We start from the raw sequence: 16,526 nt of genomic DNA, 5'->3' as shown, positions 1-16,526 counted from the left end.
GCTAGGGGCAGGGCAGTAAGAGGTACAAGCTGCTAGGTATAAAATAAGCTACAAGGATACGTTGTACAACACAGAGAACAGAGCCCATATTTTACAATAACTATAAATGGAGCATAACCTTTAAAAATTGTGAATCACTAATTGTACACCTATAGCCTATACAGTATCGTACAGCAACTATACTTCAGTAAAAAAGACTTGTAAAAAAAAAGTAATGTAAACTAGAGACTTTAGTTAATGTATCAATATTAGCTCATCGATTTTAACAAATGCACCACTTTTATGCAAGACATTAGTAATAGGAGACACTGGAGAGGAAGGGTTGAGGGGGTATATGGTCATTCTTTGTACTTTCTGCAGAATTTTTCTGTAAACCTAAATCCTCTCAACAAAATAAATTATATTAATTAAAAAAGAATAAGTGGGAGAAATCAGTTCACCTAGTTTAAAGACTCGCTGTATAGCTACAGTAATCAAAACAGCCTGGTATTAGTAGAAGAATAGGCAATGGTGTTAGAGTGACTGGACAGCTAGATAACAAAATGAACCTTGAACTAAGACTCATACCTTGTACAAAAATTACCTCAAAATGATCATGGACTTGAGCGCAAAACATTAAACTAAAACTTTTAGAAAAAACATAGAAAATCTTCAAGATGTAGGGCCAGGCAAAGATTTCTTATACTTGACACCAAAAGCACGATCCATAAAAAGAAAAACTGATAAATTGGACTTCACCAAAATTAAAAACTTTTGCTCCAAGAAAAACCATGTTAAGAGGATGAAAAGGCAAGCTACAGATGAGGAGACGATATTTGCAATCCGCAAATTAGAACTAATATCTAGAACAGACAGAGAACATTCAAAACTCAATAGTAAACAAATTTAAAAATCTATTTAAGGACTTCCCTGGTGGCGCAGTGGTTAAGAATCCGCCTGCCAGTGCAGGGGAAGCAGGTTCGATCCCTGGTCCAGGAAGATCCCACATGCCGCGGAGCAACTAAGCCCATGCGCCACAACTATTGAAGCCTGTGAGCCCTAGAGCCCACAAGCCACAACTACTGAGCCTGCGCTCTGGAGCCTGTGAGCCACAACTACTGAGCCTGTGTGCTGCAGCTACTGAAGCCCGCACACCTAGAGCCTGTGCTCCACAACAAGAGAAGCCACCGCAATGAGAAACCCACACACCGCAAAGAAGAGTAGCCCCTGCTCGCCACAACTAGAGAAAGTCCGCACGCAGCAACGAAGACCCAACGTGGCCCAAAAAAAAAAAATCTATTTAGAACATAGGCAAAATGCATGAAAAGACATTTCAGAGAAGACACACAGATGGCAAATAAGCACATGAAAAGATGTTCAACATTATTAGCTATTAGGTAAATGCAAATTGAAATCGTAATGTGATATCACTACATGCTTATCAGAATATCTAACATAAAAATTGACAACAATGCTGGCAAGGTTGTGGTGAAACTAGGTCACGGACACGTTGCTGGTGGGACTGTAAAATGAGACAACCACTCTGGAAAACAGGTTGACAGTGTCTTAAGAAAAGCTAAACATGCAACTATCATATGACCCAGCCATTGCACTCTTGGGCATTTACCCTGGAGAAATGAAAACGTATATTCAGAAAAAAACCTGTACACTACTATTTGTAGCAGCTTTATTCCTAACAGCCCAAAACTGTAACAGTCCAGATGCCTTTCAATGGGTAAATGGTTAAACAAACTATGGTACATCCATACTATGAAATTCTACTCAGCAATAAAAAGGAACAAAGTAGTAATACATGGACCAACTTAAATGAATATCCAGAGAAATATGCTGAATGAAAAAAGCCAATCCCAAACGGTTACATACTGTATGATTCCATTTATATAACATTCTTTTTAAAATTTAATTATTTTATATTGGGGTATAGTTGATTTACAACCTTTGTGTTAGTTTCAGGTGTACAGCAAAGGGATTCAGTTATACATGTGTCCATTCTTTTTCAGATTCTTTCCCCATACAGGTTATTACAGAGTACTGAGTAGAGTTCCCTGTGCTGTACAGTAGGTCCTTGTTGGTTATCTATTTTATATAGAGTAGTGTGTATATGTTAATCCCAAACACCTAATTTATCCCTCCACCCCCTTTCCCCTTTGGTAACCGTAAGTTTGTTCTCTATGTCTGTGAGTCTGTTTTGTCAATACATTCATTTGTATCATTTTTTTTAGATTCCACATCATTTATATAACATTCTTGAAACAGCAAAATTATATCAATAAAAATGGAGACCCTATTAGTGGTTGTCAGGAGTGAAGGGAGGGTGAGGGTGGGAGGGAGGGAGGTATGACTCTAACAGGACACCACGAAGGGTCCTCAGGGTTGCAGACTTGTTTTGCACCTTGACTGGATCAACGTCAGTATCATAGCTGGTCAGTCAAACCCCAGCTCACTTGCAAACACTAAGAAAGAAGTAAACGTGCATTTCTATGTGCCACTGAGTTTCTGTGACTGTTACACAGCACAGCTGACTGGGTAGGAGTGACGTTTCCCGAAAGTGGGTGGCCATGTGCATTGCTAGAAATGAAGAAAGGGGCGCTGCAGCAAAGAGGGTCTTGAGAGCGATGGAGCAAGATGAGGAATGAGGGAACACCTACAATGGGAACCTCTCCAAGAAAAATTTAACTTCCTTTGTGTTTTTCCCTGGGACTATGGAAAAAAAACATCAGAAGACAGTTTAACTTTTTCTTTTCATTCTACATTTCTTCTTCTTAAGTTGTAGTAAAATATACATAACATTCACCATTTTAACCGTGGTTTAGTGTACAAAGTTGTACAATGATCACCCCTATCCATCTCCAGGACTTTTCAACTGGCCCAACAGAAACTCTGTACCAATTAAATAGTAACTATCCGTTACCCTTCCCGGAGTCCCTGGTAACCTCTATTCTACTTTCTGATTCTATGAATGTGTCTGTTCTAGGTACTTCATATAAGTGGAGTCATGCAATATCTGCTTTTTTGTGTCTGGCTCATTTCACATCCACATTGTAGCATCTAGCAGAATTTCCTTCCTTTTTAAGGATGAATACTATTCCATTGTATGGACAGACCGCACTTTGTTCATCCATTCATCACTGGGTTGCTTCCATCTCTTGGCTACTGTGAATATTGCAGCCAGGAACAAAGGTGTACAAATATCTTTTCGAGTCCCTGCTTTGATTCTTCTGGGTACATACCCAGAAGCAAAACGTGTGGATCATATGGTAATTCTGTGTTTACTTTTTTAAAAAACCACCACACTGTTTTCCACAGCAGCTGCCCCATTTTACCTTCCCGCCAGCAATGCATAGAGTTCTAATTTCTCTATGTCCTCATCAACCTTTGTTATTCTGTGTTAATAATATCCATCTTAGTGGGTACGAAGTGAATCATCCCACATTTCTTTTACCCTTATCCTTCCATTAAAATTGAATAAACTGGGACTTCCCTGGCGGTCTAGTGGTTAAGACTCCACGCTGCCAATACAGGGGGCCAAAATATATTTTTAAAGACAAAAAAGAAAAAGAAAAGATGAAGAAGAAAAAAACTATCATCTATAGTTCACCCCCTTTTAAAAAAAGTATTAAATATAATTTTACTTAAAATTCACAGGAGGAGAAACAAGTGAAGGTGAAAGTATTGCTAAAATTAATATAAAATTTTCCTCAAAACAAGAGCTATTAGTACTGAAAAGTTCCCTTTAAACAGTTTTTAAAAATCAAGTTTGTCTCTTAGGGGAAAACACAGGCAGAACATTGTATGACATAAATCACAGCAAGATCGTTTTTGACCCACTCCTAGAGAAATGGATATAAAACCAAAAATAAACAAATGGGACCTAATGAAACTCAAAAGCTTTTGCATAGCAAAGGAAACCATAAGACGAAAAGACAACCCTCAGAATGGCAGAAAATATTTGCAAATGAAGCAACTGACAAAGGATTAATCTCCAAAATTTACAAGCAGCTCATGCAGCTCAATATCAAAAAAACAAACAATCCAAAAATGGGCAGAAGACCTAAATAGACATTTCTCCAAAGAAGACATACAGATGGCCAGCAAACACATGAAAGGATGCTCAACATCACTAATCATTAGAGAAATGCAAATCACAACTACAATGAGATATCATCTCACACTGGTCAGAATGGCCATCGTCAAAAAATCTACAAACAATACATGCTGGAGAGGGTGTGGAGAAAAGGGAACACTCTTGCACTGTTGGTGGGAAGGTAAAATGATACAGCCACTATGGAGAACAGTATGGAGGTTCCTTAAAAAACTAAAAATAGAACTACCATACGACCCAGCAATCTCACTACGGGGCATATACCCTGAGAAAACCATAATTCAAAAACAGTCATGTACCACAATGCTCACTGCAGCTCTATTTACAATAGGCAGGACATGGAAGCAACCTAAGTGTCCATCGACAGATGAATGGATAAAGAAGATGTGGCACATATATACAATGGAATATTACTCAGCCATAAAAGGAAACGAAATTGAGTTATTTGCAGTGAGGTGGATGGACCCAGAGTCTGTCATACAGAGTGAAGTAAGTCAGAAAGAGAAAAACAAATACCGTATGCTAACACATATATATGGAATCTAAGAAAAAAATGGTCATGAAGAACCTAGGGGCAGGACAGGAATAAAGATGCAGACATAGAGAATGGACCTGGGGACACAGGGAGGGAGAAGGGTAAGCTGGGACAAGGTGAGCGAGTGGCATGGACATATATACACTACCAAACGTAAGGTAGATAGCTAGTGGGAAGCAGCCGCATAGCACAGCGAGATCAGCTCGGTGCTTTGTGACCACCTAGAGGGGTGGGATAGGGACGGTGGGAGGCAGGGAGACACAAGAAGGAAGAGATATGGGAACATATGTATACGTATAGCTGATTCACTTTGTTATACAGCAGAAACTAACACACCATTGTAAAGCAACTATACTCCAATAAAGATGTTAAAAGAAAAACAGTCCTATTCGTTTTCCCCTGGAGCCCTCCCTCCCACAGACCTCCCTCCTCTTCCCAACACCGGCCTGTGGTTTTGGGGGCTGCTCCCCGCTCCCCCTGCCGGAGTTCCATTTCCTGGACTCCCTTTTTCTTTACTCTTCTTCCTTGTTTTACAGAATCACGTTCTCTAGTAAATTCCTAAGAAAGCACATGGAGGAAGTAAATTTTTGAATCTCTGAAGGAGTGAAAAAGCTCTTATTCACTTGAGTAATTATCCAATTAATTAATAATTTGGAGATAGAAAAGTCCAACCTGCAGAGAGAGAAAATAACGAGGCAGACCCCAAAATAAGAGAGGAAAGATGTTAAGAGAGGGTTCTGTTAGCTATTTTGGACTCTTAAACCCGAAAAGGTAAAATCTGGGAGGAGATACAATGAAAACCTGTTGAATTCTGAAGGAGGTGAAGAAACGCAGCATCACTTTGCTCATCACACTTTACAATATAATTACTCACCTGCCAACATTGAGACCGGAAAGGAATAGTTTCAAGGGGGAAACAAGAGAAATACTAGTCTAGTTTATAGGATGAGAAAGAAAAAGAGGGCACTCGATCGTACAACCAGTTCGAAGCACAAAACGTCATCAAACACTTACTGGGCCCCCAGGACGCCCCGCAATCAAAGGCGAATGGACGCGGGTGCTGCTCCCGGAGCTCACCGGCTCCAAGGAGTCAGAGTGGCCCGAGGCGGGAGCGCGTGGGGAAGGCAGCCGCCAGGTCATGATGGACCACCAGCGGCGGCAGGGGCCCCCGGGGGGCGGCTGCACCCGGTAAATCATCCTCACAGAGCGGAGAGGATGCGGACGGACGAGACGGAGCCGATGGGGGCCTGAGGGCCGGCTGAGGGCAGGGCTGGCGTGGCTCCCATGGTGCGTCTGCTCTGGGTGCCTCGATAGCTCCAAGCACAAGGAAACGAGATGTAGGCCTGGGAGCTGAGGTGAGAGAAGTGTGGTTGAGCAAGACTGGGTTTGTGACGCGGTAAGACAGCCAAAGAAGCTCACACGGTAAGAGGGAGCAGGTCCAGAAGACCAAGGGCCAGAGACAGAGCCTCGGGGAACGACCCGCTCAGGCTGGGACTAAGAGCGTAAGAAAGGCCCACGCCAGAGGAGGGACCTTGCGCGAGGAGGAGCCAGCCACGCGAGAGGAGCCAGCCACGCGAGAAGGAGCCAGCCACGCGAGAGGAGCCAGACACGCGAGAGGAGGAGCCACGCGAGAGGAGGGGCCTAGCCACTGGAGGGACCGTGCGAGAGGAGAAACGTCTCGAGAGGTGTGGTGGGAACAGCGAAGGGTAGGAGCCAAGGCAGGGAAAGGGACAGGGTGTCCTGGCACGGAATGCTTCCAAGAGGCTGGGGTCCCATGGGTGTCCTGCCCAGTTTGACCAGGACAGTCTGGGTGTGTGCCTGCTACCTTGATCTCTTTCTTCATTAACGTCCAGCTCCTCTCATCAGTCACGTGGTCCCCGGGTAGACCAAAGACTGCACCCTGTCTAGTGAATGTGGCAACACAGGCCCTGGTGACTGAAGCCCGTGGGTGGCGCGTGGGAGCCAGGGTGCGGCTGGCTGAGAAATGGGCGGAGGTGGAGGCAGGGGTCGTGGGTGAGGACTGGGCTGCCTCTGTGTCGTCTCAGGACACAGGTCACTGAGCATGGTAGGGGCGGGGGTGGGAGCACAGGTGTAGGGATGGCCGTGGGCCGGAGCAGAGCCTCTGTTCCGCCTGGATGTGTTGTGGACAGGATATCTGTGTCCCCCAACGAATACATTAATGCCCTAACCCCGGGTGTGGCTCTGTTTGGAGACGGGCCCATAAGGAGGTAATTAAGGTCAAATGAGGTCTAAGGGGTTGGGGCCCAGATCTGATAGGTTAGTGGCCTTATGAGAAGAGACACCAGAGGGCTCACTCACTCTCTCTCTCTGCCCGCTCAGAGGAAAGGCCATGTGAAGGTAAGGCAGCTGTCTACAAGCCGTGTGGGGAGGGAGGGCTCCCCAGAACCCGACCATGCTGGCCCTGGATCTGGGACTTGCAGCCTCCAGAACTATGAGAAGATAAACGTCCACTGTTTAAGGCCCCCAGTCTGTGGTGCTCTGTTATGGCAGGAGGAAGGGCACAGGAGGGTACAATTCAGACACATCTGTGAGAGCAAGATGTTGCTCAGAGGAAGCTCTTTCCTCTTTCTGACTCTCAGGAAATGGGAGGTAGACCGGGTCTGTGGAAAATGAAAGAGGAGGTGGTGAGGTCAGAAATCTGAGAAGACACCAGGGGGAGCCTCTGGGAGCCAAGGTAAAGGGAACTGATGTGGGGCACGAAGGGATTCTGAAGCCTGGAAAACTCAGGAATCCTGGCAGCATGACGGGCAGGACATGATGCACCGGGGAGGTCCCTTCCCCAGAGGCCCCTTGGACTCTGTCAGACAGGGCCTGTTGAAGCTGGGTGGGTCCCAGGAGATCCCTGTTTTCTCGCGTCCTCTCGAATGCTGGGCAGCCCTCTGTTTGTCATGTAAGCAAGCAGATAGGATCTGAGTGTTGTGGGGCTTGCCTTGGGCTGCAGGTTGTTCCAGAGCCCGAGTGAAGGTCAGTGGTGAGAAACCTCAGCTTGCTAAGGGCAGGGGTGCAGGCGCCAAACCAGGGGCCACTGCAGGGGCCGCCCTGTGGGCAGAGCTCTAATCCTGGCTATTAAGTCTGCGCTTTCAACAAGGGGTGCCAGGAAGAAAGCTCTGCCTGTCCCTGGCATGCATGGGGAATACTGGGGACGGGACAGAGGGAGGGGAACTCTACAGCATCTCCTAAAGGGGGTGCCAAAGCCTAGAGGACTCCCCTAAACAGTGTGGGAAGCACACCTCCTGTTGGACTTCGTGACCCCAAGCTCACCTCTGGCCCCCTCATTAAAATGCTGTGTCCTGACAGTATTTTGTTTATGTTTTATGAAGTGATTAGATTAAACTGAAATTAGTGTCATTTTGCGGTTTGGGAGAGAATTTCATGACAGCGCCTTGGGCACCAGAAACCAGAGCGGCCTCTCTTTGGGAGCAGACCACATTCTGGCTAAGAACAGCTGGGTTTGGGTCCTCACGCCACCGTGTCCAGCTGGGTGACCTTGACCAGTGGCTTCACCCCTCTCTGAGCCTCTGTGTCATATGCACAATGAGGGTACTGATTGTTGGTGTGAGAAGTAAATCAGTGCCGGGAAGGACTGAGCAGAGTACCTGGTGTGAAGTAAGTGCTCAGTAAGGGAAGCCTTCACCATCATCACCACCATCGTCATCAGTCACGTTAACTTAGGGACAGTAAACACTCAAAAAGAAACGCACAGATACTTCCTCAGAATATTGTCCAAAACTCCCAGTGACTTTCCTCTAAGAGGCCACAGTAGCCAGATCCTCTGGTGGCCTTTGCAGGCCTTCCCAAAATTCTGCTCACCCAGATGCCACAGAGCTCGTCAGCCTCTGGGTCCAGACGTAGCCCACAGAGGGGCGGGGACCACCATGTGTACCAGACCCCATCCTTCGAGTTTCTGTGTTTCTGCGCAGTCAACTGAGATGGAATGGGGGGGGGGAGGGTGGAGAAGCCCAAGGAACCCATGCCCTGCAGAAGTCTTCTTGTCTGGAAGTGGGTCTCCATCGGGTACACCTGCTTCTGTTCTCCGGCTCAGATTCCCTGTCACCAACCCCACTACCCTGAATCCAACATCCAGTGACACCTATTGTGAATCCTGTTCACGCATTTCCCCTGAAACATTACATTTAAGACAGCGGTTCTCAACCAGGGCAGTTTTGCCCTGCCTGCTCCCCAAGGGCATTTGGCAATGTCTGGAGACACTTTGTGTTGGAACGACTTGGAGAGATGGCACTAGCTTCTGGTGGCTAGAGTCCAGGGACGCTCCCAGCACCCCTTGTGAAAAGCCCAGGTTTAATATCCAGGATTACAGCGTCAAAGTTAAGAAACCCTGCTTGAAGGAAAAAGCAGCCCTGCACCCCCCTTAACTCAGGTTCTCGGATGGGCAGCTTGCCAGATGCCCTGGATTAAAAAGCCCTCCCCTGAGTGACTCCTCCTCCTTTGCTGACGTATCTGTGTACAATTTTGTAAGCAACGATTGCTTTCAAGATGTCATGCTTCACTACCTGTTGCTATATGAAACTGTCCCAGCTGAGGAGAGCCACTATGGATAGCAGCATCATTTCATTCACTCATTCATGCATTCATTCAGCCCCCACACACTCATTGACTCCCCCTTACGCTGGGACAGGCTCTAGGGATAAAGGATGAGCGAGACTAAGTCTCAAGGCTCAAGCTCGAAGTGAACATATCGGGAAGGACAGATGTGCTGGTGAATAATAGCGTTCCAGGTAGAAGTCCTCATGAGAGACACGGGTGGGGACAGGCGAGGTGTGGCCAGGGTTTCCTACCCAGGTCTCAGAAAACTGCCCCATCAGCCATCAGCACTTAGTCCACTGGCAAGGGACCCTCCCGACATCACCCTGTGTGGAAAGGCAGGGGAGGGGATAGTAATAAGCATTTGGCCTTAGTGACTGCCCCCCCCCGCAATTAGAAATATGCCTATGATTTCCCTCAAGAGGGAGCACAAAATGAATACAGAATTGTTTGAATGCCCTTCAATTTCAAAATCGAATGTCTGACGCCTCAAACAAACAGGAAAAAAAAAAGCAGGGTTTCATAGGCTGGGAAATAGTCCAACCGAAGTAGTCGGTTTGTTTTGTTGAAGGAGTTCTCTGCCAAGAAGTGTGAACCTCAGGTCTGGATAAGCCCATAAAATCACCAGAGAACCAAGACTTACACACAGGAACCCACCTCGAAGAACACAAAGCGGTACCGGAGTGTATGAAAATGCACGTAAAGACAAAGAGCATCCCGGACAGAGCTCTGGGCTCTATTTTCAGCGCTGCCACAAACCAACTGATGTGGAGAAGGTCCCTGCTCTCTGTGGGTCTCAGTTTGCTCCCCTGTAAAAGGAGGTAACTGGACCAGGGCATAATAAAACATCCTTCCAAGGCACACAGAAGACTTGAACCAAGGGGAGGCTCTCCTTTCCCCTCTGTTTATTCCTGAGATAACACCGGGGTCCCCTTGAGATTAAAATGTAGGTTGAACCTCAGTCCTGAAGCCCAGCTACCTGGAGCGGCTGCCTCCCAGCCCTGGGCACCGAATCACAACACACCTGGAGGCTGCACTGGGCTTCGAACTGTCCCCACCGTCTCAGGTGGCGTTTCCCCGAAGTGGGAGCTCAGACTAACGAGCGGGTGCTGTTGCCCTAGCACCTTCCAACTCCAGCCCTGGGACAAGAGGCTCCAAGTTACAAGCGAGCTGGGAACAGAGCCCCAAACGCCAGCCTGGATGCCACAGAGCCGCCCCTACTGCGTGCCAACACTCCCGTCAGCTCGGGAAGCAGGTCTTTCTTGCAGTCAAACAGGATAGGACCACAGGAAGGCAAGGTCACTGGACGCCAGGAAGGACTTGCCCAGGACAGAGACCGCAGACTCAGAATTAGGTCCCCAAGTGCTCTCCCTGGGAAGTTTCTTGGGACAGAGGCCCCGGCGGCCAGTTTGGAAGGCTGGTGGGAAAGGGTGGTTCTGGAATCTGTGCGCCCACTTCCCAACCCCCCGCCCTCGCTTCCAGCCAGCCAGTCTGGGTGCAGCCACTTTCCCATTCACAAATCCCACAGGGAGAGGCCCGGATTCCCTGGAGTTTCCGAGAAAGAAAGAAAAACACGCCACCCACTGCTGCCTTCTCTGTTCTCGGCCAGCTCCTCCCTGGGCCTGGTTTGGGGAGACCAGCTGCTCCCAGGAGTCCCCAGACACACAGACATTGGGGAGCCAAACCCACAGGAGAGACGAGGGGGAGAGCCGCAGACGCGGTCCCATCACAGAACCAGCAGCTGCTGCGGCCAGAGCTTTCGGAGGTCTCCCCATCCGCAGCCCGGTGTGTGTGCAAATGTCAAGGCTTTGGAGCAGACGGATTGGGTTCCAGTTGTCTTTTATCGGGGCAAGATTTTTGGTCTTTCCAAGTCTCGCTTTTCTTGTCCGCAAAGTGAGGGTGAAAACATCAACCTCGAAAGGCGATGATGAGGTTTCAAGGAGATAACGCAGGCAAAGCGCCCGGCACACAAAACGCACGGCCAGGGGCGGCTCCAGAACTCCGCCTAGGAGGGCCCCGCAGGCGCAGCCGGGAGGAAGGGGTGGGCTGGAGGGCAAGGGGGTTATCTCAGCGCTGCCTGCGCCCAGGCTCATGCCGATGGTGTGCTGGAGGAGCGGGCCGTCCGGAGAGGAGCGGAGAGAGATCGTAGCTGTGGGGGACGCATGCGGAGGAAGGGCTCCCACTCCCCAGCGGAAGATCGGCCCCCACCCCCACCCCGCGTGGGACCCGCGGAGGCGCGCGTACTCACGGCGTGCGCGGCGCAGGCAAGCAGCAGCAGCGGAGGCAGGAGGGCGCGCATGGTGCCGCGTGCGCTCCCTGGGCGCCCCGACGGCCGCCTGCCCGCGCGCACCACCCGTTCCGGGCTCAGCGCTCCCAGCCTCCTCTCGGACCCTGGTCGGCCCCCGCGCCCCGGGGAGCCATGGCCCCACCCGAGACTTCGCCTCCTCGGACTAGGTGGCCGCGAGCCACGCCGCCCGGCCGGTTGATAAGGACGCGGCGCGGCGTGCAGTCCTCCGCCCACCGCGGCTGGCTGGGGGCCCGCGCGGAGGTCGGCGGCGGAAGAGGCAGAGGGAAGGCGCGGCCGCAGCGGCTCCCACGGGCTCGGCCTGCCCCGCCGCCACACCCCCACGGACGGAAAGAGCCCTCCCCAAAGCCCGGGTCAGCCCCGCCGCCGCTGCGCGGCGTGCGCCACCTTTTCGAGCCTCTGTTCTCCGGAACAACACGTCTAATAATACCCACCTACCTTCCGGTGAAAGAAGGTTGGGCGAGTGCCCTGGGACACAGCGGGCGCTTGGGAAATCGCTATGGCATCTATTCTGGGGGGCAGCTACTCTATTTCCGATTTTCACTTTATTTTTCTTTCTGATTAGTTACACACGCTCATTCCAGAAAGTTGCACACCCATCACACTGAGAAGCCTTTGATGATCAGGTGAGACGGAGGAAGACCATCCGGTGTACCCAGGCGTTTGGGGCTGTGCTGGAGGCTTTGTGCTTCCTGGTGTCCCCGGGAGGCTATTTCAGCATCAGGCAGGTGTGCCCGGCAGCCGCTCATGCTGAGTCTGAGGCCTCAGATGTCCTGGTTGGCTTTTGGCCTCTCGGTACAAGGCATCTTCAAATGGCTTTTGTAGACCCAAGTTTTTCTTTTTCTGCCCTGGTGCCCATTCCCTTTCCTCGTGTCTCTCCTATCTAGATCTTTCTCTCAGGCACTTAAAGTCCGTCAGCTCATTGAATTCCCCCTCCCCCCACCCGCTCCTGCACACGTGGAGGTGAGGCGAGCTCTGCGTGATTGACGCATTTGGGATAAGGATTGGCCTGAGGTTCTGCGGGCGTGCGCACACACACGCACACGCACGCACGTGCACGCACAGTGCTCCCACTAGCAGAGAGCCTATAACTGGATTGCCCTGGGCCAGGCTGTCATTGGAGGTCAAGGTTCTGACTGCCTTGATCCAGTGTGGTCAGTGGCAGGTGGTGGTTTCTATCTCATTCCAGGCCACAGGTATAAGCCACATTCTCCAACATTATCAGTGACAAACCCACTTGCCCACAAGTATAAGCCATATTCTCCAAGACCAACGTTATCACTAATAAAAGTGATATTGGGCCCCATCTGTCTTAATCGTATTTCTCAACTTGTTCAAGATTCAGGCTGGAAAAAAAAGTTATCAACTGGGTTTCCCTAAACCCTGACATCATAAACGTGCATTAGAAAGTGCATGAGTTAAAGACGTGCCATTTTTACTGTATAGACTTTCGTGTTACTTGAATAGTTTCTGTAACCACTGTGTCGTGATTGCCAGTGAAAAAGCAAAACGACATTTGTTCTGGGCAATTCAATCAATTTCTGGCCTGTGGCAAACCATTCTTCCTTAAATAGGATGCTCTGTCTCTCAGAGTATTGAGAAAAAGATCTGAAATGCTCTGTGGGAAGCCGTGGATGCAGTCAGTGGCTTTGTAAAACCTGCCTGAGAAAACAATTTGAGAATAGGAGTGGAAGGGAGAAGGTAGGAAACTAACCATGTGTTTAATACCCGCCATGTGCTAGGGAGTCTTTTAGTAATTTGGGGTGTGTTACCATAGCCAATCCTCCAAGACTCAGTGAGAGGCATTCACTTTGTCTGATGAATAGGATGGGAACTGGAGGCTTGGGGAAGGTAAACACTTGCCCAGGACTGAGCCCAAAGCCCCGGCCCTGCGTCCTTTGCGGGCCACTAGGATTTCTCTCAATCGTGAAGATGACTTCCTTACCCTCAGGGTTTCCAAAGCTCTTTTGCCTGCAGCATCTCCTTTGATCCTAGAAACAACTCCAGAGGTCGGTAGGACCAACGATCAGGGGCTGAAGGAGAGGGAGACCCCATGGCTCACATGGTTTCATTGAAAAGTTTAATGAAAGAACACCGTGCGGAGGTGTGGGCAGGACTGAGGGAACCGAGAGGGGACGTGAGGTGCCGGGCTCGGCCGTAGCGGGCCTGACAGGTGACAGAGACCCTCTCCTTGACCAGACGTTGGTCGGGCTCCTCTGAGCCTCTTCTCGACTAGGCTCTGACCTGGCCCCGTCTGTCTCTGGCCTGCACGCCCAGCCTCAGCGAGACTCCGGCCTTCGGTTCCTGGGAATCCTCCCCCCTTGATGTCTGATTGAGCTCCTCGTCCCCCACCTGTGATGTGTAATCCCACCCTGCCTTCAGCAAGAAGGCTGTTCTCTCAGTTTAGCAGGAAATCTCCCTGTCTTGATGCCTCCTCTGAGTAGTCTTCCATCCACTGCCGCCCTCACCCTGCTCCCTGGCTACGAATCCCCGCTTGTTCTTGCTCTATTTGAAGTTGAGCCCCAGCTCTCTGCCCTATTGTAATACTTCTGTTGTAACGGTCTTTTTTTAATTAATTTTTATTGGAGTATAGTTGATTTACAATGTCGTGTTCATTTCTGCTGTACATACAGCAAAGTGAATCAGTTATATGTATATCCACTCTTTTTTAGATTTGTTACCCATATAGGTCATTACAGAATATTGAGTAGAGTTCCTTTTGCTATACAGTAGGTTCTTATTAGTTATCTATTTTATATATAGTAGTGTGTATAAGTCAATCCCAACTTCCCAATGTATCCCTCCCTCCGCTTATCCCCTGGTAATCTGGATGTTTGTTTTTTGTACAGCCGTGACTCTACTTCTGTTTTGTAAATAAGTTCATTTGTACCCGATTCTTAGATTCCACATATAAGCAATATCATATGGTATTTGTCTTTCTCTGTCAGACTTAATAACATCACTTAGTATGATAATCTCTAGGTCCATCCATGTAGCTGCAGATGGCATTATTTCATTCCTTTTTATGGCTGAGTAATATGCCATTGTGTATATATACCACATCTTCTTTATCCATTCCTCTGTCGATGGACATTTAGGTTGCTTCCATGTCCTGGCTATTGTAACAGTCTTGAATAAAGGCTTCCTTACCATTTTAACAAGAATCAGAATAATCCTCCTTTAACAAGGAGCAGAGAGAGAAAGCAGTGTCCCCCGAAGCTGGCAAGAGCTGCCCTTGGGAATGCAGCCCCTGTCACAGCTGTGGCCTGGCAAGGGGTCAGGTTGGGATAAATACCCTGACCTCTCCTCTGCCCGCAGAATCTCCTGGCAGTGTCCTCCATCGGCTGGACCCAACCCAAAGCCAGAAACAAGGCAGACAGAGGGGGAAGAAACTGTCCACAGAGTTTAACCTTCTGCGTGGAGAAGGTAGGGTTGAGGCAAAAGGAGAATAACCCCACTTGGATATATCATTGTGCCCATTTAACAGATGAAGAAACCAAAGTGGATGGGGCCAAAGGTCCAGATCACACAGGACTGTCTGTACTGAAACGCTGGTCTTTTGATTCCCAGCCCTGAGTTGTCTCCATCATGCTTATACCCCTTACACCTGAATCTAGTGATGGAAAATCAGAGCAATGATTTACTATCCTTTCGAAGTCCTGGGGGCTAACTGGGCTCGGCAGGCAGTTCTGGTTCGGGGTGTCTCACGTGGTTGCAGTCAGAGTCACCCTAAGACATGCTTGCTTGGATGGCTGGGGCTGGAGTGGCTGGGGCTCCTCGGGGTCCCCCTCTATCTCTGCGTGGATCTCTGCGTGCTCCCTCCACATGGTCCCAGCGTCAGGCAGCCTCAGGGTGCCTGGGCTTCTTTTTTTTCACATGGTCCCAGCGTTAGGCAGCCTCAGGGTGCCTGGGCTTCTTTTTTTTTTTTAACTTATCTTTTATGTATTATTTATTTATTTATTTATTTATTTTTGACCACACTGTGTGGCATGTGGGATCTTAGTTCCCCGACAAGGGATCTATCCTGCGGCCCTTGCGTTGGAAGCCCAGAGTCCTAACCACTGTACCACCAGGGAAGTCCCCTGCCTGGGCTTCTTACATCGTGGCTCTTGATCCCCAAGGTGCTTGTCCCAAGAGAGAGCAGGTGGACAGTATACCGTAATTTATGACCCAGCCTCAGAGGTCATACAGTGCTGCTTCCGCTGCTTTCTGTTGTCTAGACAATCACAAAAGCCGGCCCCGGTTCTAGGCGAGGCAGAATAGATGCCGCCTCTTGATGGAAGAGTAGGAAGATCCTGGAGGAGCATGTGAAACCCTAAGTACTGCTAGGTGGGATGTGGAAAGAAACTGTATGTCCACCCTCTAAATTCATTATAACCCCTATGAGCGTCAGAGAGGGGCGTCTATTTGATTTTGATGATTTTCTAGGTCTTCAGTCCTATCCCTTTCTCCAAGTTACACTGCAGAGGTGGAGTGGGGCATATAAACCTAAGTCATGACCGCTTCAAACGCTAGAAGTCATGTTCTCACAACAGTAACTTAAAAGTTACCCTGAAACTCTAATTCGAAATGATATATGCACCCCAATGTTCATAGCAGCACTATTTACAACAGCCAAGATGTGGAAGCAACCTAAGTGTAAGTGTCCATCGACAGAGGAATGGCTAAAGAAGATGTGGTATATATAAACAATGGAATACTACTCAGCCATAAAAAGAGAATGAAATAATGCCATTTGCAGCAACATGGACGGACCTAGACATTATCATACTAAGTGAAGTAAGTCAGAAAGAGAAAGACAAATACTGTATGATATCACTTATATGTGGACTCTAAAATATGATACAAATGAACTTATTTACAAAACAGAAACAGACTCACAGACATAGAAAACAAACATAAGTTTACCAAAGGGGAAAGGGGGTGGAGGAAGGGCAAATTAGGAGTTTGGGACTAGCAGATACAAACTACTATATATAAAATAGATAAACAACAAGGACCTACTGTATAGCATGGAAACT

At 48.7% G+C, this 16,526-nt stretch overlaps 1 protein-coding gene across 1 annotated transcript in view; it reads right to left on the bottom strand.

Annotated features, from left to right (window-relative positions):
- SCTR (secretin receptor) overlaps nucleotides 1-5,834 on the bottom strand; it is a 58,749-nt gene extending 52,915 nt beyond the window's left edge. Inside the window, exon 1 of the mRNA XM_060151196.1 lies at nucleotides 5,652-5,834. Within this exon, the coding sequence (XP_060007179.1) occupies nucleotides 5,652-5,834 (183 nt within the window). The remainder of the gene's footprint in view (nucleotides 1-5,651) is intronic.
- Nucleotides 5,835-16,526: the final 10,692 nt, after the last annotated feature.

This window comes from Lagenorhynchus albirostris, chromosome 6 (assembly GCF_949774975.1).
Source record: "Lagenorhynchus albirostris chromosome 6, mLagAlb1.1, whole genome shotgun sequence".
In the NCBI taxonomy this organism is placed as follows: Eukaryota; Metazoa; Chordata; class Mammalia; order Artiodactyla; family Delphinidae; genus Lagenorhynchus; species Lagenorhynchus albirostris.
The sequence above is the reverse complement of the archived record's forward strand: the minus strand, read 5'-3'. Positions and strand labels throughout refer to the sequence as shown.